Below are 26754 nucleotides of genomic sequence, written 5' to 3'. Positions count from 1 at the left end.
CCAGTTCTCTCCGTCATTTGCTTAGACTCGTTACTCTTTGTTCCTGCCAAATATTGTGAATTTATAAAAATAATGCTTGTTGTCAAGAGATCACCGGATGAGAGTGAAGATATTAGATGGTGGCTCTGTCATCATAGATCTGGATGACATTGTTAAAGCAGCATTACTTGGTCTTGGAAGCATGAGATTCTGAAGATGCTGGAATCTGGATTAAAAAAACAACAATTAGAGGAACCCAGACATAGACACAAAATGCCGGACAGGCAACATCTCTGAAGAGAAGGAATGGGTGACGTTTTGGGTCGAGACCCTTCTTTAGACTGAGAGTCAGGGGAGAGGGAGACAATAAACAATGTGTGCAGGAGTACGCCATTCGGCCCTTCGAGCCAGCACCACCATTCAATGTGATCATGGCTGATCATTCTCAATCAGTACCCCATTCCTGTCTTCTCCCCTTACCCCCTGACTCCGCTATCCTTAAGAACTCTATCTAGCTCTCTCTTGAATGCATTCAGAGAAGTGGCCTCCACTGCCTTCTGAAGCAGAGAATTCCAAGATTTACAACTCTGCCTGAAAAAGTTTTTCCTCATCTCCGTTCTAAATGGCCTACCCCTTATTCTTAAACTGTGGCCCCTGGTTCTGGACTCCCCCAACATTGGGAACATGTTTCCTGCCTCTAACGTGTCCAACCCCTTCATAATCTTATATGTTTTGATAAGATCCCCTCTCATCCTTCTAAATTCCAGTGCATACAAGCCTAGTCGCTCCAGTCTTTCAACATATGACAGTCCTGCCATTCCGGGAATTAACCTAGTTAAACCTACGCTGCACACCCTCAATAGCAAAAATATCCTTCCTCAAATTTGGAGACCAAAACTGCACACAGTACTCCTGGTGCGGCCTCACTAGGGCCCTGTACAACTGCAGAAGGACCTCTTTGCTCCTATACTCAACTCTTCTCGTTATGAAGGCCAACATTCCATTGGCTTTCTTCACTGCCTGCTGTACCTGCATGCCTCCTTTCAGTGACTGATGCACTAGGACACCCAGATCTCGTTGTACGTCCCCTTTTCCTAAATTGACACCATTCAGATAATAATCTGCCTTCCTATTCTTACCATCAAAGTGGATAACCTCACAATTATCCACATTAAACTGCATCTGCCATGCATCCGCCCACTCACACAACCTGCCCAAGTCACCCTGCAACCTCATAGCATCTTCCTCACAGTTCACACTACCACCCAGCTTTGTATCATCTGGAAATTTGCTAATGGTACTTTTAATCTCTTCATCCAAGTCATTCATGTATATTGTAAACAACTGCGGTCCCACCACCGAGCCTTGCAGTACCCCACACAGAGGTAAGGAAGGGTAAGGTGTGAAAACAAAACATCAAAAGAGATGGACATCAAGGAAAATGTAGAATAGATCATTGTTAGCTTGGAGAAGGTGACAACAAAGCATACAGAGATAAAATGTAATCAGGGGGACAGTTGGAAGATCTCACTGGGCCAGGCAGCATCTGTGGAGGAAAATGGACAGTCAACATTCCAGGTAGACCTAAAATATTGAGTCTCCATTTCCCTCTTCAATGCTGCCTTACCCACTAAATTCCTCGAGCAGTTTGTACATTGTCCCTCTAGTTCTTGTCTGTTTTCTGATGATGCATGTCAGAAATGTGCTGTGTAATTTTGATATAAGTTCACCTCATAGCAAATCTTTTTATCTTGGTGTATTTTTAAAAATAAGGATTAATTTTAGCATTGCTCAGTTAAGACAGAAGGTCATGGAATCAAGGGAGACATTTCAAAACCATGTTGTTCAACATTCGAGGAATAAAGTCCGAGCCTGCCTAACCTATTATCCCTATAGTTCAGGCCCTCGATTCTTTTAATTTTCTGCACAATTTGCTAGGACAAAAAAAATCTGCAATTGTTGTTTGTCCTGGTGGCATATACATAACAAGTTAAAGAGACACATCAAGAAAGCAAGGTTTTAGCAAAAATATCAAGATTTTTGCAGGCAATTCTGGAAAAATAATCCTGAGGAACTTAACGAGTGGGGCCTTGGAAATATACAGAGCTAGGCTGCGTGATCAGATTTTGTAGAAAGTCCTGAACATTAAATGTGACTGGATACATTGTGCATTGATAATACGCCTCCAGAAATGAGATGCTGAATTTCTCTGTGTAGGAAGTGCATGTGCACAGAGGCCTTTGGGTGTGTGTGGTCACACCGAACTATACAAAGTTGATTTCTGCATCTAAATGTAGTAGGTTGTAACCAGCTTGTTGAAGCCTGCTTCAAGTAAAATTCTTGGTCAGGGCCAGGGAATCCAAAATAGCTATTGTCTTGCAGTCATCTCCATACTTTAGGTTATTTTCTGAGTGTTTACTCTCATCCCACCTCTTGCTGCTATTGACCCCAAGCCCACTCATTTCCTCTCCAACAGTATACGGCCCTGACCCCAGCTGCTTGCTGATCCATTATTTATTTCAGTGAGAAATCCTGGATTGAAAGGTCCCGATTAAGAGGACTGTTTGTATAAATGAAGTTCGTATTTCCTCGAGTAAACAAAATTGAGGTTTATTTTGTAGAAAAGAACTGCAGATGCTGGTTTATACCAAATGTAGACAAGTAGTGCTGTAGTAACTCAGTGGGTCAGGCAGCATCTCTGGGAAAAAGGATGGGTGACGTTTCGAAGACTGGTCCCGACCCGTCTTCTCCAGAGACCCTACCTGACCCGCTGAGTTACTCCAGCACTTTGTATCTATCTGAGGTTTAATTTGTTCAGGTTGTTTAAGGTTATTGTAGGATTTGACAGGGTGGATTGATATTATTTGACAAGAAGGTAGCAGAACAAAGGAGAATTATCTTTAAATTAAGATGCAGTTATTATAGGAAATCTTAGTAAAGTTTAAAAAAATTAGGAGTAACTATCCCAAGAAAGTTAAAACTTCAAGCAAGATTGTGTTGGTTGGTTTTTGGTGAAGCAAGGGTTACAGGATCAATGTGGGGAAATGGTGTGAAAATACTGACCTCCCATAAATCTGATTGCAATTCAGCCCTTTCTATTTTCCACTGTGTGTTGATGTGTGGATGTTTCGGAAGTCACAGGCTAAAAGTTAAGGCAGGAAATTAAACAGAACTTCTTCAATAAAATATGTATTGAAATAGGGCAACATGTCGCTATGGAATCTGTTGAAGCAGGGCATGAAACTCGAGGCAATTACATGCCCTCCTGGAAATGGAATGGAACAAGATGTCCAATATAGATTTAACTGATACAGTTGGCCGGTGCAAGAAGTACCCATGAGCCCTGTGGGCTTTATTTGTTCAAGACTTCTAAATAATTGTGCCTGTTCATAGAAAGAAAAAGCGAGCATTGAAAAACCTTGACAAATGTTTAATAGTAAAAGTAGTGATGTCATTTTGAAAGAAGCATTTTCCTTTTCTGGTTTGGCAACCTAACCATAATACTACTTCCGGCTGTGTGGGTAAACAGAATGTCCATGTTGCAATGGGTTTTATTTTACAGGTCCAGGGCACCCAAGACCACGCCAACAATTCCTACTTGGCCCTACCTCCACCTGTGAAACAGTTCCTCATCTCCCCTCCAGCTTCGCCGCCAGTTGGGTGGCATCCAATTGAAGATGCTACTCCGACCATTAATTATGACTTGCTGCGTGCAATTGCCACCCTTGGTCCAGGTGAGATATGGCATTATCAATACAGCAGCACTGAAGGATTTTAAAAGTTTATCCAAATACTGTGATGGCCTCAATTGAATTCTTCATTATTAATTGTGCTGAAGCAAATAGCATACATTTTCACTTCTGAACCAAAACATCTGTCCGACAGCGAACTGTTCCCACGAGAACAAGGTGAGAATGCTCTAAATCCATACAACTAAATTGCTTAATTATAGACAGCACTGGGTGCAAATATGCTGTGCTATTTCAAAAGCTCACAGTGTAAAGTCCTAAATCTTTCATGGCCCGAACAACTTTGGAGTAACAAGTAATTTTTTGCTATTAATGGATAAGAAAAGATTGGAAATAATGTTTTTTGAGAGATTGCCGAGCATTATCAGTCCTCTCCAAGGAGTGGTGTTTCCCCAATAAATTCATCCCTCATCACTCGCACCAAACGCGTTGTATAATCGTACCAGTTTGTTGTGGTCTCTGCCTTCAAAATTCAATCCACTTGTTCTGCCTCTGAAATACGTTCCAGATTTCGATAGCAGAGTGCAATCGGCTAATACTGCAATCATAGTAAATTTTGTGCTACCAACCTGGCATGTCTCCTGACTGAATCTTCCACATCAGAGAGCTTACTGATTTGACTGGTAAAGAAAGACCTTTCTCGGTTTTTTTGTTTGTTTAATGCTTTGATTTGATCTTCATTAAAACCTCTGGCCAACCTGGTTGAGTCTTGAGGAGCGTTTGGTTTGACATTAGTTGCAAATTGGCCTGACTCTGCCATCCATTCTACTAATGCCTCAGGTGTAAGTATTTGATTCTTAAGCTTTATTGGCAGCAGGCAAAGTAATTACCACTGGCTGAATAGAAGTGAATGCAATAAGGTAAAAAAATACAGAGAGGACATATCGGCAAAATCTGGAGACAATCTACCTTTAGCAGCTTTCAGTGCCCTCTGCTGGTCAATAGCAACAGCCCTGATGAAAAAAATCACAAGTATTTTGAATAGGCGTTCTCATCTAATGTTGACGTCCACAAAACACAAGTGGTGGTAAACAATATGATGATGTATAAACCGGTGCCTACAAGCTCAATTTCTTAACTTCAAGGGGTTTTTTTTCAACTTAGTTTCATCGTTGCATGATTGAAACTCGTTTTTCTCCCTCAGAGCAAAACATAGAGAAGGTTGAGGGATATGGGCCAGGCACAGGCAAGTGGGACTAGCACGGTTGAGAATCTTGGTCACCGTGGACAAGGTGGGCCGAAGAACCTGTTTCCATGCTGTGTAGCTCAATGAACCTATGTCTGGGCTGCAAGTTTCCCTGCAGTATTCGACCAAGGAGTCTTGGGCATGATTACCATGTCCAGGTTCATGGGATGAGCCCAGTCCCCCTGCAACCCTCCATGTGAACATTGCCGGGGCACTCTGGTCTCTTGGAAAAACCTGGTATTCACAGGAAAGGATTGGAATTTCTTTCTCAAAATTCAACTCGGGACTTGAAGACACATCCAGGGCTGGGGTGAGAGTGCAGTTCTGGCCTGGGATCAGCAAAGAATTTTGAGGTTTGGTCTCATAGCTGAGGAGAGGAAAATCTATTTTATAATCGGGTCAGACGAATGTTTTATAATGTGCCTTTTCTCGACGTGATTAGCTGGGAAACCATAGGCCATATTTCTTAGCTGTGTCTGTGGAGAGAGAGCAAGGTTGTTGAGTGGCCACACACCACCCAAAGAAAGGACACAGCCAGGAAATGTTTCCAAGAGATTCCTTGCCAGTCCCCTGGGAAGGACTGATTATCGCATGTCATCCCCTGCTCCTGGGGTGCTCATCTCATGACCTCCCCATGTACTTTGGACAAAGTGGTCCAGAGATTGCCAGAGTCCTTGCCCATCCAACATATCGGCGAGTGTTCAATCAGAAGACCCCCAAAAACACAAGGCACCCAAAATGGGTTGACATTGTAAATCGAGCATCTCCATCTTCAGACAATTCACCAAAGCTGCACTAATCTATTTTTTTTTCTTCATCCACCAAGTACGTTTACATTTTTGGTCATCTGTTGGAGGTTGTAATTCATTTGCAATCAGTGAAAGTTAACTTTTGCCTTGAGTCACTGAATTGAAAGAGCTTCTACAATATCAATCATTGCAAGATATTTCCCATAGACTGTGAGTTGTTCCTCCTGCTGCTTTTGTTTTCCAGTGAGATCCCACACTTTTTATTCCCTTTCCTTGCACCCCCCACCTATTTCTGTTCCCATTTGAGAGGCGCTGAGGCATTTCCTGAGTCTCTGAATAGATGTTTTCAATTGGGTTGTGCTCTCTAATTTGTTAAACAATCTGTGTTTATATTTTCTTCTGTCAGACTTAATGAAGTAATAAGCACTGTTTAATGTCGCCACGGACGGGTGTACATTGAGACGATGCTTTCACATGCTCCACAATATCCTCAGACTGCAATGAATTAGTTCCAGCTTTTTTTTCAAATATAGGACTGGAATCACATAGAAACATAGAAACATAGAAAATAGGTGCAGGAGTAGGCCATTCGGCCCTTCGAGCCTGCACCGCCATTCAATATGATCATGGCTAATCATTCAGCTCAGTAGCCTGTACCTGCCTTCTCTCCATACCTCCTGATCCCTTTAGCAAAAAGGGCCACATCTAACTCCCTCTTAAATATAGCCAATGAACTGGCCTCAACTACCTTCTGTGGCAGAGAATTCCACAGACTCACCACTTTCTGTGTGAAGAAATGTTTTCTCATCTCGGTCCTAAAAGACTTCCCCCTTATCCTTAAGCTGTGACCCCTGGTTCTGGACTTCCCCAACATCGGGAACAATCTTCCCGCATCTAGCCTCTCCAACCCCTTAAGAATTTTATATGTTTCTATAAGATCCCCCCTCAGTCTTCTAAATTCCAGCGAGTACAAGCCCAGTCTATCCAGTCTTTCCTCATATGTAAGTCCCGCCATCCCAGGGATCAATCTGGTGAACCTTCTCTGTACTCCCTCTAAGGCAAGAACGTCTTTCCTCAGGTTAGGAGACCAAAACTGCACACAATACTCCAGGTGCGGTCTCACCAAGGCCCTGTACAACTGCAGCAGAACCTCCCTGCTCCTAAACTCAAATCCTCTTGCTATGAATGCAATTGTATGACTGGGATGATATACTGGAGCACAGATAATGTAGTAAGAGACTGCATTATCACTATTAAGAGACACTACTGACTCTTATCTAAGCTCATTCGAATGCGTGCCCGTGCACCAGCTCTATCAGAGGCAGCTTTGCTTTCATTATGTAAAAGGGTGGCGGGAGGGGGGAGGGGGGGATAATTTTCATCGACTAACATAACATCACTGCTCTTCCCTCTTTGTGCTGTAGGTGAGAAGTACGAGGTCCACACGGGGACGGAGCGTACTCCAAGCGTTGTGGTTCATATCTGTGAGAGTGAAAATGAGGATGAAGGTGCAGTGAAGGCACCAAAACAACAAATGGTTCAAACAAGGCGACCAGATAATATGCCGGCAGGGAAGAAGTGAACGTCTTGGCTGCCTGTCGTCTGAGACCAGGTCATTCTCCGCAGCAACACTCCATCAGCTGTCTCTTGTTTTCTTGAGGACTGTTTAAACAAAAAAAAAAGGTTGAGATTTGGGTGATTGCCTAATTAAAGAACAACTGTAAGGACTCCATTATTTGTGGTGTTGAAGCTTTATTCCAGAATATTGAGGCTTCATCAATATAGGTTTGCTGATAGGGGAATGAAATGGCATAATGGTCTGTGGGCTGCATCCCCCCTTCCCCATTCTCCAAATAGCTTCAAATCCATAGTGCTGTTATCCAGCTTCAGTGTTCACTCAGAGCTGTTCTTCAGCACTTAACAGATGCAGGGTATGTAAATGTCGCTATTGTTTCTTACTGCAGTATTGTTATCACTGTTCTTGTATGTGCATGTGCTTTTTTGTATGTTATGATGAGCAAATATTGACGACATAAGGGGAAAGTAAATGCTCTGGCACCTGTGTTCCTCTAAAACTTCTTGCTAATTATATTGTGAGTGGATGGGGCTCCGAATGTGAGGGATTCTTCACTCACATTTTTTTCCTTGCTGTCTCCCCCACCCCCATTATCTCTGCTCCCCCTCACCCTCTCCACAACATTGCAGTGGTGAAATATATAATACTACTTGCTTTTGCAGTGGGAACGTCATGAGCCTCGTGCAGTTTGTGCGTGCATGCCTTCTGTCTTTATCTTTAAGGTCAGTTTACTGGCTGAAACAAAACCAAAAAAAAAAAGTTTAGGAAAGACATAGCTGTTCGCACTTCAAACGTTATTTACAAGTTAAATCTAGATAGAGTTGCTCTGTGAATGAGATACCAGTGATAACCATCTATTCAATGATGCTTGCCTAACAATAATGATTTAAGGCAAGTGATATGTCTTGAAATGACAACCTGAAATAAATTCCACTGTTTTTTACAATTGTCGACAGTAACTTGATGTGCTGCCTGAGCTTTGCAATTTCACATTAAATTTCCAGAGTTAATGGATGACGATGAATTCATTGCCAACACAATGTCACTTACTCATATTTTGGGGATCATATGTTTGCTGTTGGGTGGTTTCTGGTGAAACATCTTTGACAGATGCTGATAATGATAGCAAAAATTCATCCCTGGTTGGAATCATTCTATGTGGTAGTTGCCCTATGTTGCAATCTATTTTTGATATCTCATTGACTAAAAGGGAACCACATATTGAAAGCGAATACATTTCGAGGTGATAATCTATAAAACTGCATTCACACTACATTTTAAATTAAAAAAGAATAAAAATGTTTTTCATTGAATTACATTAGCAGCATCTCTATTAAATATATTTTTCCCAAATGATTAAGTTGAACCAAACTTTCACATTTAGTTATATGTGTAACAGTTTTGTCTTAAATCTAATTGCATTTTTTTTTCTTAACTCCGATTCTAATTATATTGTAATGACATTGTAATCCAGATTAGGATACTTGTCTATATGATCCAAACTACATGTGAAGAGATTTAAACCAATCTACTGAGTTTTATATTATTGCCAAGGTTAAAAAGTTTTAACCATGATATTGAATGAATAACTCTCTTGAAAGGCCATATTACAAAAAAAACTATGCTGTCATAAATTTCACCACTTTCTTCTGAATTGGAATTGTTTTCTGCATGCCTGAATTATTCCACAGTGGTCTCCATATTTAAAACATTCTTCTAAATTCCCATATTTTGGAGAAATTTTGCCCAGCATCCCTCTAAGAACATTAACCATCAAGAAAATTGGTATAACCTAAACAGATTACATCTAAATAAATGGTATTACAGTGATTACAAACAAAACCGAGATAATCTAACCTGCATCTTTTGCCAGCCTATCTCTACTTTTGACTAGACATTTCAATCTAAATGGATTGAGTGTGAAACATGTGCATTCAGGGAAGTCCGGCCAACGTCAATAACAAAGTCAACTGCAAAACTGAGGCACATTGTATTGAAGTTATACATCATGCCCCTGGGTCATTTGATGACAAGTTGTCCGGAATATATTGCTGTAGCTGTGGTCTTGGCTGTAGGGAAGTACAGGAGATCCATTTGGAATGACGATGTGGACATATGTTTAGCCTTTACACTGGGTAAACCCAGTGTAAAAACAGTAGTTTAACGTGTGGCTGATTACAGCCACTTGCTAATATGAGCAATGCACAGGGCGTAATGGCTGCAATACTATCAAATTATTACCCTTCCAGCAGTAATTAAATTTGAAGATTCAACAGATTAGATGGCCGAATTACATAATCTGTATTCGTTTATCTCTGAAACTAGAAACGTTTCTTTGTAATTGGGAAATTCGGATCAACATTGATTTAAATAGTAATTGGGAGGAAAATGAACATCTAAACTAATGAATGTTATCATTTGAACAGCTTATTATTGTATTTTGTCTTTCTCTTTATTTACTTCTTGAGGAAAGCTGTGTATGTGACAGTCCAGCCCAAATAGTTTAGCCTGCTTGGAATTACACTCAAAAATCACATTTTTTTATTTGCAATGAATTTAAGTTCCTTTATCATAAAGTAATGTGAACAAGTTAAAGGTTTGATCAATCCTCCCCACTCTTCCAAAGAGTCCCAATGATCCCTGCAATTCAGATCATGAGGTGATACTCTTGCTCTACTCAATGCTGAACATTGCAGTGTAAAATCAGAGGGACAGGTGGAGGCTGGTGTCCAGGTATTCCTCCATTTTATTTGCTTTTGACTGCAAAACAAACGAAACATTAATCAATCGAAATGCGATAATCATAGTAAAACTACCTCAGATGTGCTCATTTTGTTACATTAATTAGGTTCTCATCTGGTTTGTATAATCTCATTTACTTCTAAAGTAGGAGAATCAAGACTATCATCCTTTTAAAAAATTGCTATTTTTCAGCTTGTTCTCAGTCATGCAAATTTCTATCTGGGAAATGGGAATATGTTGGAAATATGTTGTTGAGGTTATCAGGCTACAATTTATGGAAACATCTAAATCCAGTATTTTTTTCTTAAAACCCCATTCTGCACAACATAAAGTAACAGGTATTCCTTCCGCCCATGGACCATTGACAGCAGCAGAGGGCAGTGCATCTTAAGCTGTTTTATAGGTAGGTCACTGCCCTATTCCTACGAAAAAGAAAAAGAAAACCTGTTTCATGCTAGGTAAACCCTATTCTTCAAATTTCCTTAAAGAAGTGTGTCCACAAATAACGTCTGCTGAGTGATGGAGATATCACTACTTTTATTGCATTGCATTGAATTAAAAATCAATCTCCACAGCTGTTCCTAGACAGACTTCTCTTGATGCTCTATTCGTATGGTTAACAGTTATGAACTTTTTCATAATAGAAACTTATTTATAAATGACGAATGTACCAAAATGCACATTAAGTTGGAACAATTTCCATTCTACACACAACCAGAGCACAGACAGAATTGAGACTGAGAATAGATTCTGAGTATATTAAATTACTTGCAAGTGGGAAATAAGCCTCACTTCCCAAACCCTGTCCCAACCTAAAACAAAACTTCTAAATACCACAGTTTTTCATATGAAAACATTATATAAATATTAATTAGGAAAACAAAATATGAATTGTACACTTTACGTCTATCATTCAGCTTTAAGAATGTTGCAGATTTAATTGAGTATTAATTGTTTAAAGGCAATATGAAGTTTAACATTTTGAACTTCACAGTATTATAATTTAATAAATTATAGCTCAAGCTTAAATATTGTTGAGGCACTTTAAAGTCATTGTCAGATAAATGCCATATACATTACCTTGGGTCAGGACATTGATATTAATGTATGGAATGTTTTGTGTGTGATAAGTCTATGATCATCCTCACATTGAGAACAGGAGTCAAAGAGCAATACAGCGTGGAAACAGGCCCTTCAACCCAACTTGCCTACACCGGCCAACATGTCCCACCTGCCTGTGCTTGGTCCATATCCCTCCAAATCTGTCCTATCCATGTATCTGTCTGTTTGTTAAACATTGGAATAGTCCCTGCCTCAACGGCCTCCGCTGCAGCTTGTTCCAGACACCCACCACCCTTTGTGTGAAAAACGTACCCCTCAGATTCCAATTAAATCTTTTCCCCTTCACCTTAAACCTATGTCCTCTGGTCCTCGATTCACCTACCCTGGGCAAGAGACTCTGTGATCTACTCGATCTTTTCCTCTCACGGTTTTATGCACCTCAAGAATGAAAGATAATTCTTTGAATCCACAACCAAATTTGCTTAATAGGCAGCCGAGCTTCAGTTTCATTATCACTTATGCTTATCATGCATGTGTGCATGTCCATTATAAAAAGATGAATTGTTTTGAAATGATGATGAGTGGTGCAAGCGGCAAGATATGGGCCACAGCTGTCTGGCATCACAGTACAGGCTCTGACCACCTTGACTAACTAACTGGGTGTAAAGGTCCCCACTTAAGCAATGAAATCTGAAAGTAATGAGTAAACTATAATAAAAATGCAATTTCATGCTGTAACTGACAAGTACTGTTTAGTTTGCAGAGTGCATGCAAGTGTTCATTTATGCCCTTTTAAATGCAAAATCGCTTTAGTAATCTTTGGAATAATCTCTCACTTACTGCAGTATTTGTCTCGATGACAGCAGAACATTGGTGAAAGTATAATAAACATATATGAACCATGTTATCGTTTGTAACTTGCATGGAACTCCAAGAGTTTTTTAAAAAAGTATTCTTCAATATTATTAACAGCACTAACCAGTTAGCCTAATGGAGAGTGTGATTTTAATTTTTGCAACAGCTTGTATGGAATGAATGAATAAAGGAACATTTTCAGATAGCATTGACTTGAGTGGATCATACATTTGTGCAGCCTAACCCTGTCATTCTCAGGATCCCTTATCTTTCTCAGAGAGCAGCAGAAACGTGCTATTACTGCAAAGTGGTTAATGTATTTACATTAGATAATGTTTCTTCTGTGCAGCTCACACAGAGGTATAATCGATATTTTACCACTTTTAAATGATCAAAGTGCACCATAATAACTGTTCCCAGGTTCGAGGTTTTAAAGAAAATTTAAACATTCGATTTCTGCCACAAATTGCACAAATAAGAAGTGCAGGTGCTGGTTTACACCGAGACACAAAAAGCTGGAATAACTCAGCGGGTCAGACAGCATCTCTGGAGAAAAGGAATAGGTGACGCTTCGGGTCGAGAGGGTCTCGACCCAAAGTGTCACCTACTCCGGAGTATTCTCGTGTGGATTTGAACAAATAACACAGGAAACAGAGGTATATAATCCAGCATAGCTATTCCAGGTGAGATCTTGCGATTGCAAAAATTAATATTATTCATTATGATCAAAGTTAGGGTCAAATCTGGTGGAAAAACCTGTGTTGTTGACATTGTGCAAAATATGGACTGGCATTATTGTGTTGGAAGGAAGTACAGATACTGGTTTATACTGAAGATAGACTCAAAATGGTGGAGTAACTCAGCATAACCCAATCGAAACATGTCAGTGCTCTTTGATGTCTACTGCTATTTGTTAATACCTTGCAATATTAATTTAAACAATTACAAAATAAAGTAAAAGTATAAGTGTTTTACCCACATGTTCCACAAGATGAAAATATAGTGTGTTGTGTGACTATTAGTTCACAGATCCCAAACCTCATTAAATAGATGTTTTCAGCAGATTAATAAGCACAAATGTTATCATCCAGCGTTGTTAACACCACAATAATTATTTGTGCACAGAAGGTCATTGTTATTTTCTTTGAAAGTTATTTTCTCTTTGCAACTATATTTCTGTTTTTAATGAAAATAGTTGTGGACATTTAAACTTGAACAAGAAATATTTCTCTTTAAAAGGTCATAGCCAAAAATAAATTGAAATGACTGACAAACATGGCATTTTGAAAACAACACAGGTTTGATTCAGAGCAAGATAACAATAAGATTTTCTAACGCTTCGTTGAGGCCAATTGAGATCAAATTACTTTGTGTAGGCATTAGCTTTTAGGATCAAATAGATTATTTTCTTAGCTGGCCCTTTTGAAAAGAAACTGCATTGTTAATTTGTAAATAAAGCCTATTTTCCAAGACATCCCACACCCTCCAACCCCTCTCGTTTCGCCCGGCAACTACTCCAGCATTTTAATGTTTCATATGTACCACAATTTTTTTGTGTGATGTACAACTACAAGATTCAAATCAAGCAACAGCTTCCATTTTATAGCATCCTTCATGTAGCAAACCATCTCTAGGCAGTTTAACGCGTTATCAAACAACAACAACAACGGGCGAGGGTTCTGGATCTTGATTCAGACACAAGTGTTCAAATCCCACCATGGAGGGAGGGATGTTTAAATTCAAGTGAAAAACTAATTTTGGTTTATAAACTGGTATGAGTCGTGGTGACCCTTGTGTAAAAAAAAAGGTACCTGGTTTGTGAGAAGTTGCAATCTTTATCCATGACTGTCTTTTAAACAGCCCCAGACTTTGTCAGGAAGGTACAGAATTCAAAATGGCCTTTAGGGATGGACAGAAAATGGTTGTCTTGCCAACAACATTCACATCCCATGAATTAAAGATTAAAAGATGTCAGAACATATTTGGTCAAAGTATTTAAGTCTGAAGGAAAGAGGCAGGTTGAGAGACAGACTTCCAGAGATTGTAGATTGAAGAGAAGGGGAAGAGTAATACAATAGAGGGTTTTGAAAACATGACGTAATGAAGAACGAGTACTGGTCAGCAAGTACTGTGGCAACGGGAGGACAGAATACGAATGAATTAGGAGGTGGACGCGGAATTTTAGATCTAGACTTTACAGAGAGTAGAATCCAGGTGTTTGAAAACACAAAGTGCTGGATGACAAAGTTCTCTCAATGGTTCTGATAGGCAATCGGGAGCAAGTACAAAGCCTCCACTGAGGTGGTATATTAGGCACCTCTCAATGAAAGGGTGCATGGGCATGCCTGGCATGGATCTTAAGTGGTACGCCTGCTTCACTCCCTGCGGGAGCAAGGAAATCTTATGCAAGGTCTGAGTTAAGACTACATTTAACGTGTCATTTTGTCAGCGCCAAAACCTGGTGACATGTATGCAAAACACAGTATCTCACTGTACACTAGCTACATCCGACAATATACCTTTCATTCATATCAGTGGTGTCAGGCAACATTTGGGAGGTCTTTGTGATGGCATTGATAGATGATCCCTTGACCATGTGGTTCAGTGTCACATATAAAGTGTCTTTCTTCGCTTCCAACTTTTTTAATTGTATCCTTGCACATTAGATTGGTATTGGTATATTATTGCCATGTGTATCAAGCTACAGTGGAAAACTTTGTGTGTGCTATCCAATCTAACCATACTACACATGAATATAATCAAGCCGTATGCAAGATATCAGTGTGCAGAATAAATGGTTACAGAATTATAACGTTACATCTACAGTGAAAAAGTCCAGTGTTTACAGTGAGGTGGATTGGAAGATCAGGACTACGCCCTAGCTTATAGGAAGATTGTTCAGTCGTCTGTTAACAGTGGGGAAGAAGCTGTTCCTGAATCTGGTGAAATGTGCTTCAAGCTTTTGCACCTTCTACCCCATGGGGGAGGGAAGGACCAGGGCAAAAAAGGACTTTGAAAAAGGTCCTTGACTATGTTGCCAGTTTTTCAGAGGCAGTAAGAAGTGTAGGTGAAATCAATTGTGGGGTGGCTAGCCTGGGTGATGGACTGTGCTACATCCACAACTCTGCAATACCTTGCGGCCTTGGGCAGAGCTGTTGCCAAAACAAACTGTGATGCATCCAAATTGGATTCTTTCAATGGTCCAACTGTAGAAGTTGGTAAGTGTTGTTGGAGACATGCCAAACTTTGTTTTCTGAGGAAATAGGGACACTGATGTGTTTTCTTGGCCATAGGTTCAATGAGGTTGGTCCTGCACTAATTATTGATGATATTTACACCAAGAAACTTGAAGCACTCGACCATCTTCACTCTGCACCATTGATTCTGCTTGAGGCATGTACTTCACCTCGCTTCCTTCATCTTTCTAGCATTGAGGGAGAGTTGGTTATCTTGGTACCATTCACTAAGCTCTCTATTTCCTGCCTGAACTCTGTCTCGTCATTGTTCAAGATCAATGTAATAGTGTAAAACTTGTCAGTGGAGGTGGGGAAGAATTTGGCCGTGCGTTTGGTGGGGGCTGAGAACGCATCCTTGTGGGGCACCGGTATTGAGAACGTACTATTTCATCTACTGTTCATCGTTAACAAACTGAGGAGCAGATAGCCAACATCAGATGCAATTCTAAATTAGTTAACCTGAGATTCACTAGGCGAACATGGTTTTTAAATGCTTATCTCAGTAAAGCTATTCATTGTGACTCAGGCAAGGTTACTGCTTTTGTTAAGAACCGTGTAAAAGATTCTGTTCGCTGCTGTTAGGTGCCTTCCTTTTCTACCAATTCACCCTCTGACATTCCTCTCCAACACTTCAATTTGTTGCTGGTAGTTGACATTTGGATGAGCAACTCATACCTTGGTCAGGCAACAATTCTGATGGAAGCCAGACAGGTCTTATCAATGGGATGTTCAGTGGTTGGAATATTTTGTATTCAGATTGTGTGCACATTTTAGCCGCAGAGGCAAACATTGGAGTCATAAAAAGGCTATTTCACTTAACTGAACGTTTCCAAAGAACAAATACCAACATGAACTTAGGCCGTGTGCGTTTTGATTCCAATATGTATATCAGTATTATATATCACTCAAAAACAACCCTGTCATTGTACCTGGTGACTTGAATCTTTAATTTCCTGGCACCAGCTGGCAGCAGCTTAGCTCAGTTAGTTCTGAACAAACACCCTCTTGACATGGCTAAGGGTTTATTCCACAGTGAACTCAAAGTGATTTATACATGTGTGCATTTAAGGGAACTGGAAAATCAGAATGTTAAATGGAATCACTAATCTCCATTATTTATGTCCCAAATTTTGCACAACCAGATTCTATTATTTTAATCTGAAACATTTCCTGCCTTGTATTTTTTTTTACAGACTGCCACTTCACCACAGGTAAATTACATAAACATAAGGAAGAGAAGCTGGAGTTGATCATTCAACCGTGAGTCTGGTCTGCCATAGATGATAATTTGTGATATATTCGGTTCTCTTGGTATACTCACTGCCACGACTCCTGAATAAGAAAAAGTAAATGTTGATAGTACTTCCCCAAAGCTCTGATTGCTAACGACTGCAATCGATTGCTGTCCTGTGAATTTCACCTTCGCCATTGAAGGGGTGCAATTGTAGGCATGCACAATATAGTCTGAAGAAGGGTCTCGACCCGAAACGTCACCCATTCCTTCTCTCCTGAGATGCTGCCTGACCTGCTGAGTTACTCCAGCATTTTGTGAATAAATACCTTTGATTTGTACCAGCATCTGCAGTTATTTTCTTACACAATGTAGTCTGTGTTAATTAAAGCAGTGTGTAAAGCCAGAAGTGTAATCCTACCCTAGTTCAGATCCAGTTTTGTGCAACAGTGCGTAAGAGATACCAGAAGGCCCCAATGAGGAATGTAGTAATTGGAGATAATTGCTAATTGCATTACCATGGTAATGCATGTCTTCCCTGAACAAAGAGATACTATAGGCTTGAGACCACCAGACCCTGACCAGAGAGATGTCTAAAAGCACAAGATAACCATGTAGGGAATGTGATGCCAGAAGCAACTGAACGTATGCTTTCTCATCTTGTGTTGCTTAGGAACTGATAACAATGTCTTGGATGTGTAAGAAGATGCTGTGCTTTGTACAGTTGGAGAGAGAGTGGCGTGGGTCACTGGTAAGATGAATGGACCTCTCTCTCTCTCTCCATGTAATGAAAGATCAAAAGGTTAACCATATTTGTGTAGGAAGGAACTGCAGATGCTGGATTAGGTAGACACAAAATGATGGAGTAACTCAGGCAGAATCTCTGGAGAAAAGGAATAGGTGACGTTTTGGATCGGAACCTTTTTTCAGACCATATTTCTATTTGACCTCGGAACAGACTTGTTTGAGAGTTTCTCTTACTCCAAAATAACCTACTAACCAGTGTCACAAAACTGGACTGAAGTTCATCCTGAAAATGTGACGTAACTAGTAGAGCTGCTGCCTCACAGTTCCAGTGACCTGGCTTCAAACCTGGCTTCCATCGCTGTCTGTGTGGGCTCTGCACATCCCCCCTGTGGCAAAGTAGGTTTCTTCTGGGTGCTCCAGTTTCTCTCCCGCTCCAAAGATGCAAAACAGGTGGGTTAATTGACCACTGCAAATCATCCCTTGGCAGGTGAACTGTTGAATTGATGGGACTATGAAGAGAATATGTCACAGGGAACGTTAAGAGGTGAATGGGATTGCTCGGCGAGATGGCGTAGATTCAATGAGCCAAATAGCTTCCTTCTCTGTGGCAAGGCAGTATGGAATTAATTGATACGATAACCAAATCAACTGAACATTCGCCATTGCTTTTACAGGAAGAATAATATATTCACATTTTTTTAATTAGTCAGTCTTAAAAAATATTTATGTTGCAGCTGTTCCAGTCTACACCTGTATATTACTGTATTTCATAACAAATCCTAGGTTTTCTCTTGCTCCTCTTAAAAGTGAATGGAGTATATGCGGTGTTTTGTGGCCTTAAAGTTCATAAATTCATGTTATAAGAACAGAATTCGGCCATTCGGCCCACCAAGCCTACTCCGCCATTCAATCTAACTTTTTATCTCAACCCCATTCTCCTGCCTTCTCCCCATAACCCCTGACACCGGTACTAATCAATAACACCCATACTAATCAATAACTCCCATACTAATCAATAACACCCGTACTAATCAATAACACCCGTACTATCAATAACTCCTATACTAATCAATAGCACCTGTACTAATCAAGCCTCCGGTAAATTCTCCCTTAACGTTAAACATCAGATAAATGGAGAATGCATAGGGCACTAAATTTTCTTATTTATGTTGGCATGTGTGCTTTGGCTTGGCTCTGCATCCAGTTCAGTAGAACTGCAATCGGTTGCCAAATCAGAGAATCGAATCAGAGTATAATGTATTAATTCACTGGCAAGCTTGTAAGTGAAATATGACGCGCCCCAAATGTGAGCAGCATTAAACTTGCAAACTCTCCATCGTAAAAAAAATGACCTTTCTCACTTCATTACAATTTACAAGCAACATGTTTTCATAAGACTCCATTTACTGCAACATTAATAGACAGTTTATGTTCTGATCTTAAATTTGATAGCATATCCCTCAGCACCGCGACTAATGAAAAAAGGAAATAAATAGGCTTTTTATTTAATTAGTTCCATTAATATTGGTTTCAGAAGAGTGCCTAGGCTTTCACATTAAAATTCCTGATAAACACCAAGGATAAACCCACACTGGCTGGACAGCCCTGTAGTACAGTAAATCCCATTTGGAAATAAACCCTGCTAATTATAAATGATAGTATCTTGGGGAATCTGAATGACACCCATTCTGTTGCCTCAACAATGTGGAGCTCAAAATCACACACAACTCAAACTATGAAGCTTTAAAAAAAATATTACTGATATATCTTAGGTATGCTGTTTACGGCAGGGGAAGAGAAAAGACACTCTGGCCTTCCATCACAGTGAGGAGGTGACTGGAGAAGACTCACTGTGATGATGTTTCTTTTTTTTGTTTTGTGTTGGTTTGTGATTGTGTGAGTTATTGCTTATTTTTATTGCTCTTATTGTTGGACTGTGGGTAACGGAATTTCGTCCAAAAGACTTGGTTTTTTTTGGATGACAATAAAGGTTATTCTGATTCTGAAAATCCAATATTTCATCAATCTTTAGATATCAATTTTTAATATCTAAACCCCTAATTTCCTCCTTTAGCCCTGTCCAATTTCCACTTTTCACTGGTTCTACAACCAGAGAGCAGTGCTGAACGACTATCTACCTCACTGGTGACCCTAAGACTATCCTTGATCGGACTTTGCTGGCTTTACCTTGCACTGAACGTTAGGCACGGTAGCGCAGCGGTAGAGTTGCTGCTTTACAGCGAATGCAGCGCCGGAGACTCAGGTTCGATCCTGACTACGGGTGCTGCACTGTAAGGAGTTTGTACGTTCTCCCCGTGACCTGCGTGGGTTTTCTCCGAGATCTTCGGTTTCCTCCCACACTCCAAAGACGTACAGGTATGTAGGTTAATTGGCTGGGTAAATGTAAAAAATTGTCCCTAGTGGGTGTAGGACAGTGTTAATGTACGGGGATCACTGGGCGGCACGGACTTGGAGGGCCGAAAAGGCCTGTTTCCGGCTGTATATATATGATATGATATGAACGTTATTCCCCTATCATCTATCTATACACTGTAAATGGCTCGATTGTAATCATGTATCATCTTTCCGCTGACTGGATAGCATGCAACAAAAGCTTTTCACTGTACCTTGGTACACGTGACAATAAACTAAACTGTAAAGTGTATTATCATGCTCACACTTACTGGCCTTGCATTCCATCCACCATGCTTTTGGACAGTCCGCTGTCATGCCAGTTGCCCAAACAAGCACCTTCCTTTGGTCCTTTAGAATTAAGTTGCATTGACCAACATCGTGCTAGTAAACGCAAGCAGCCCCAAACAGAATTCTCGGCATTTACCCATTTGAAGCGTCACATGCATGTATGCATTGTAAAACGTGGCGATCCAGAACTCACTTGCCCGTAGGAGCAATCTACCGCTGGGACTGCCCATGGATGATTTAGGAGCATGGACGAAGAAATCTCAAGGCTGAACTCCTACTTAGTTATTTTTCATGCATTAAAACCTGTAATAATAAATAATCAAACTTGCATTACCTTTCATGTTCTCGTTCGTGTTTGCAGTTAACCATGTGGTTTCGAAATGTGAAACAGTAATTGCCAGAAGCCTCTTCCATGTGCCCCATAACTGCTGTTCACTTTGTGTAAATGGGCAAAGGAACTGATCCTATTAAACAAATGGTCACTGTTTCCATATTCATGCCAGCAATGTTTAATCTTAAACATTACATTTATTTTGGAAGAATACGAGGTGGGTTAAATGTGATCTCGCTGTTAACACAGTACCATGCCCCAATTCATTTCATGTACCAGGTGATATAAAATTACCCGTTTCCTGCTTGAATATCTGCCACAAAAAAGAAAAAGAACATTAAGTTTCTGTTAACTGTTTAAGTTGGTCCTAATTTTATTTGGCATATCGCAGCCAGAGGAAATAATGCCATGCTGTTAAATATTAAGATTTTATTTCAACCCAGCTGGAAATTTGAGTTGCAATGTAAACCAGGATGTGATTACACAGAGATGGTTTTGCAATTTGTATGTCTGCCAGCATCTACATTTCACAGTTGTGAAATACATTCAACTCTTCCTTGGTTGTTGATCCATTTTCTGGTCAGTTACCTGAATGTGCAAATCATTCTTCTTTCTTCAGAGTTGACTCTATTAATTCATCTTTGCTTGCATAGGCCTGTTCCCAAAGAAAATGTTGTTTGTTTTCCTGCCTGAAGCAATGATTCACTTGCATTTCTTCCAACCAAATGGACAGCATTCAGTGTTCTCCAATGTGGCCTCCTCTACGTTGGAGAAGCCTTGCGTAGTTTGGGTGATCACTTTGCAGAGAAGTGACTTGGAATCCATTTTGCCTGCCACTTTAATTCTCCATCACTTAGGAAGCTGAGCTACACCACTGTCCAGCCATGTGGATCTGGTAGAAACAAGGAACTGCAGATACTGGTTAATTAACAAAAGGACACAAAGTGCTGGAGTAACTCAGCAGGTCAGATGGCATCTCTGGAGAACATCAGGTCGAGACCCTTCTCCTAGTGGTTCTGGTGCCTGCTGTAGACATTGCCAACCTTTCAGAGAAGCAATATGGTTTTCATGAAGCTAGAACTGTGACCTGACAAAGATCGATCTTTGTGTTACAGTATCACAGTGGGACTAACACTGCTGTCTCTGTTGTTCTGAAGTTTCTGTCACACGGCTTAAGAACTTAATGTCTCAATGATGTCCAAAACAACTTGGACGCAAGCTGTTAAATTTGTTGGGATGGAGGAAGGGTCGAAAGCTTCCAAAAGAGGTGCAACCCATGTGGCACTTCATGTTCAGGATAGGAAAGACCCATCCATGAATGGTAAGATGCTTTCGTTCACTGATCACCAGTGAAACAATGCTTCAGAAATTAAATAGTGCAGAAAAATCCTTGTTTTTTTGTTAGTTAGCACACAAACACTGCACAAAGACATTGAGTAAAAACAGGACTGGCTATCATCCAGCTCAGTGATTTCTGTGTTATTCTGGGGACTCTTAGCTGCCCTTATGACTTAAGCGTTTGACATGCCAAAAATAATTTTTAATTTGATTTTACCTTTTTAGTGAACTTCAAAACTAAATTGCTGCAATATTATTAAAGCCTCGCCGACACGGTAACTTTTGGCACCTCTCTGATGTGGACCCCATGTTGGCAAACATTGATTTAACTTCATGGGACTAAGAGTCTCAGGCAGAGCATCTTCCCACCTCCACCCAAGTACCTCTGGATTATCCCAAGGAATTAACTCCACTTCTGCGGCACAGTGGCGGAGCGGTAGAGTTGCTGCCTTACAGCGCCAGAGACCCGGGTTCGATTCTGAATACGGGCGTTGTTTGTATGGAGTTTGTACATTCGCCCAGTGACCTTGAGGGTTTTATCCGGGAGCTCGGGTTTCCTCCCGCACTCCAAAGTGTTGGAGATAGATAATTTGTTTGATAAATCAAGAGATTGAGGGCTCGAGAGGAGGGGTGCAGATGAGGAGCTGAAGCCAGCATTGGTCAGCCATGGTTATATTAAACAACAGAGCCAGCTGAAAAGGTCCGGTGGCCTCTTCCTGCTCCTATTTTCCTGGGTTCTACATTTGCCCACCCCCACCTCCTCTTCTCAGCATCCACTGCCAGACATTGTCTTCAGCGTCCAGTTTCTGACAAGCTGCAGGTACATTGAGGAGACTGCAATTATCATGTGCATCGCCCACCAGTTAACTACATGCCCCTGCCATCGAACCCTACCCTAGTCACTGCCTCAACTTAACCCAGAGAATTTGACTTATTTTGTCTTGAGATGTGCTTCTAAACTGTCAAAATTCCACTCCGTCAACCGCTCCTATTTAACCCAGACATTATTTACCTCATCCCCCCTGCTGCTGAAAACCTATCCATGCCTTTCTCAGCCTTGTTCCAAAGTTCCACACTCCACAAACCGCACTCTACCCAGACATCTGCTGCTTATACTCATTTGTGTGCAATGTCCATTTAGAACGGAGATGAGGAAGAACTTTTTCAGTCAGAGAGTGGTGAAGGTGTGGAATTCTCTGCCTCAGAAGACAGTGGAGGCCAGTTTGTTGGATGCTTTCAAGAGAGAGCTGGATAGAGCTCTTAAGGATAGCGGAGTGAGGGGGTATGGGGAGAAGGCAGGAACGGGGTACTGATTGAGAGTGATCAGCCATGATCGCATTGAATGGCGGTGCTGGCTCAAAGGGCTGAATGGCCTCCTCCTGCACCTATTGTCTATTGTCTATTGTCCCAAACACCTACCATTCCTGCCCTCCTTAAACTACATCAACTCCTGGCCCACAACATCTCCATTTAATGACCGTTGTTCAAATCCATCTCTGGCTGAGCCAATTTATAATCCTCGCCAGCTGGTCCCCAGCTAGTCCACCCTGGAAGAAATCTGTGCTTCCCTATCTTTGGTTTGCCGTGGTTTTTGTTTCACTATTGATCAGCCTTGACCTCAGCCATCATCAATTGCATCCTGCTCTGGAATTCTCATCCTAAACTGTCTCTTTCATCTAAGACTCATTAAAGCTCAGTTCTTTGAGTGTTTTACAATTATCTCCTTCTCTGGCTCAATGTCCAATTTTGACTCTTGGCAGGACAGTCGATAATTAAAAGACATTGATGAAACACAATTGGCAGAAGAATTGGACGATTATTCAGTAACTGCCTTTGAAAACATTGCTGTGTGGCCTTAACACCAATGCTGTCCATGGATCTGTTGTAATTCATTTTTAAAGCTTAAAGATTAATAATTCTTTTCTGGGTCAGAACCTGAGGGTATTGTAAGTCATATTATATATGGTATGCTGGCTTCATTGGTCAGGGCATTGAGTGTAAGAGTCAGGAAGAGATGAAACAGCTTTATAGTTCTTTGGCTAGCCTACATGCGGAGTATTGCAGACAGTTCTGGTCACCCCATTACAAGAAGGATGTGGTGGCTTTGTAGAGGGTGCAGAGGATGTTTACCAGAATAATCCCTGGATTAGAGGATATTAACTATAAGGGGAGGTTGGATGGACGAGGATTGTTTTAGATTTTTAGATTTAGATTTAGAGATACAGCGCGGAAACAGGCCCTTCGGCCCACCGAGTCCGCGCCGCCCAGCGATTCCCGCACATTAACACTATCCTACACAAACTAGGGACAATTTCTTTTTACATTTTACCCAGTCAATTAACCTACAAACCTGTTCGCCTTTGGAGTGTGGGAGGAAACCGAAGATCTCGGAGAAAACCCACGCAGGTCACGGGGAGAACGTACAAACTCCGTACAGACGGCGCCCGTAGTCAGGATCGAACCTGAGTCTCCGGCGCTGCATTCGCTGTAAGGCAGCAACTCTACCGCTGCGCCACCGTGCCGCCCTTTTCTCTGGAATGCCGGAAGTTGAGGGGAGACCCAATAGAAATATGTAAAGTTATGAGAAGCACAGATAGGATAGACAGTCAGAACCTTGATATTCCCAGGGAGGAAATATCGAAGACTAGAGGGCACAGATTTAAGGTGAGAGGGGCACAATTTAAAGGAGCTGTGCGGGGCAAGTTGTTTACACAGAGGGTGGTGGGTGCCTGGAACCTGCTGCCTGAGCCCTGATGGAGGCACCACCTGGTGCTGTTTAAGAGGCTTTTAGATAGGCACATGGATACGCAGGGAATGGAGGGATATGGATCATGTGCAGGCAGATAAGCCTAGCCTTTATCTTGGCATCATGTTCGACACCAACATTGGGGGCCGAAGAGCCTGTTCCTGCGCTGTACTCTTCCATGTTCCATGCTCTGGAATAATGATCCAAAGTCATCAGAGCAGCATTTTTAAATACAAGACACGTGCACTTCTTCAAAATCGCTTGTCGAGAATGATTATCAACATGAAACAAATGTCCACATGTCCCAATGGTTTTTAACACTGGTTATATTTCTATTCTCTCACGCCAACTGAATGCTTGCACGTGACAGGGAAATTCTCAGTGTGTGAGTCGCTGGTAGTCTCCTCACTTCTTATTCCGAAGGTGGAGGTATAAAGCTGCATTCCAGAGGCACGAGTGCATTGTCTCAGCTGACATCTTGGCAATGAGGAAGTGCTGCACTTTCAAAGGTATTGTAATTGGACCAGGTGTCACAGTGGCACCCAGTCGGATGTTTCAAAGAGCAACAGAGAAATCATAGAAACATAGAAACTAGGTGCAGGAGTAGGCCATTCGGCCCTTCGAGCCTGCACCGCCATTCAATATGATCATGGCTGATCATCCAGCTCAGTAGCCTGTACCTGCCTTCTCTCCATACCCCTGATCCCTTTAGCAAAAAGGGCCACATCTAACTCCCTCTTAAATATAGCCAATGAACTGGCCTCAACTACCTTCTGTGGCAGAGAATTCCACAGACTCACCACTCTCTGTGTGAAGAAATGTTTTCTCATCTCGGTCCTAAAAGACTTCCCCCTTATCCTTAAGCTGTGACCCCTGGTTCTGGACTCCCCCAACATCGGGAACCATCTTCCCGCATCTAGCCTCTCCAACCCCTTAAGAATTTTATATGTTTCTATAAGATCCCCCCTCAGTCTTCTAAAGTCTTATCATTAGCTCATCATCAGTTCCATCAGACCAAAACTGCACACAATACTCCAGGTGCGGTCTCACCAAGGCCCTGGTTCTTATGTCATGTTCTTATACCTGTTTGCTGCTGCTTGTTGTGAATGGTTTTGGCTGCTGTATTTGTACAAAAGTGACAACATTTCATGGAATTATTCATTGGCTTTGACACCCCGATACTGCGAGAAAGGGAGAAAATAAATATTTCCTTAAATTGGTACCTTTTTATTTTCCACTCCCTTGCCTAGGGATGCCTTGCCCATCTTCAGCGGGTGTGCTACCACCCAAGCTGAGGGCTAGGGAGGAGGATAATCAGCTGTTATGACTCCCTGTCATAAGGGTTAGTGCTTCCCCTTGGTGTGCCTAATGTAAACTCTGCTTTCAATGTGTGGCAATACAAGGTGTCCACACGTTCACATTTGACTGCAGTTCCTCATGTGTCGGGACATGTTTTTAAAGATGATGCACGATGAATAGTTGATGAGGGCAGCTAGTCACGTTTCAGAAGAGGTGATTGTTAAGGGAGATGATTTATACATCTTTACTTTGCTTCCAGTTTAAAAGACACGTGCATTCGTCCAGTCCTAATATTCCAAGTAATAGCCCATTTAGCACAGAAATAGGTCATCAGCCACCAGATTCTACTACACACCAATTCACTTGTGCAGGAAAGAACCACAGATGCTGGTTTACACCGAAGATGGGCACAAAATGGTGGCGTAACTCAGTGGGTCAGGCAGCATCTCTGAAGAAAAGGAATAGGTGATGTTTCAGGTCGAGACCCTTCTTCAGGTCTTGACCCGAAACATCACCTATTCCTTTACTCTAGGGATGTTGCCTGACCCGCTTACTCCAGCATTTTGTGGGTATCACCAACTCACTCAGTCGAGCAGCAGCCACGTAACCACCAACTCCCATGCACACTTTAGCGTTTTGGATAGAAAAAAAGATTAACCTGGGGAAACCCACGCGTTCACGGGGAGAGCGTGCAAACTCCACACAGATAGAACCAGACGTCAAGATTGAGCCTGGGTCACTGGAGCTGTGAGGCAGCAACATGAGGGAGATTATCTCATGTTATGAATGAGTGTCTGGAGATTCCAGTACTGGAGCAGCGGTAGAGTTGCTGCCTTCCAGTGCTTGCAGCGCCAGAGACCCGGGTTTCATTCAGACTATAACCATATAACCATATAACAATTACAGCACGGAAACAGGCCTGTTCGGCCCTACCAGTCCACGCCGACCACTCTCTCTGACCTAGTCTCATCTACCTGCTCTCAGACCATAACCCTCCAATCCCCTCCCATCCATATACCTATCCAATTTACTCTTAAATAATAAAATCGAGCCTGCCTCCACCACTTCCACCGGAAGCTCATTCCACACAGCCACCACCCTCTGAGTAAAGAAGTTACCCCTCATGTTACCCCTAAACTTTTGTCCCTTAATTCTGAAGTTATGTCCCCTTGTTGGAATCTTCCCCACTCTCAAAGGGAAAAGCCTACGCTGTCCGTATGGAGTT

The 26754-nt window shown here is 41.5% G+C and overlaps 2 protein-coding genes across 4 annotated transcripts in view; both read left to right on the top strand.

Annotated features, from left to right (window-relative positions):
- LOC144606905 (calcipressin-3-like) overlaps positions 1–12106 on the top strand; it is a 107893-nt gene extending 95787 nt beyond the window's left edge. For all 3 annotated transcript variants that reach the window (XM_078423385.1, XM_078423386.1, XM_078423384.1), the window contains 2 exons: positions 3542–3713; positions 7088–12106. In XM_078423385.1, the coding sequence (XP_078279511.1) occupies positions 3542–3713; positions 7088–7245 (330 nt within the window). In that variant the 3' untranslated portion in view covers positions 7246–12106. The remainder of the gene's footprint in view (positions 1–3541; positions 3714–7087) is intronic.
- Positions 1–26754, top strand: part of ncmap (non-compact myelin associated protein) — a 79166-nt gene that overhangs the window by 13238 nt on the left and 39174 nt on the right. Inside the window, exon 2 of the mRNA XM_078423387.1 lies at positions 16328–16345. The gene's annotated coding sequence lies outside the window, so the exon portion shown is untranslated. The remainder of the gene's footprint in view (positions 1–16327; positions 16346–26754) is intronic.

Source organism: Rhinoraja longicauda, chromosome 27 (assembly GCF_053455715.1).
Source record: "Rhinoraja longicauda isolate Sanriku21f chromosome 27, sRhiLon1.1, whole genome shotgun sequence".
NCBI classification, from domain to species: domain Eukaryota; kingdom Metazoa; phylum Chordata; class Chondrichthyes; order Rajiformes; family Arhynchobatidae; genus Rhinoraja; species Rhinoraja longicauda.
This window is presented reverse-complemented; position numbering and strand designations above follow the sequence as displayed.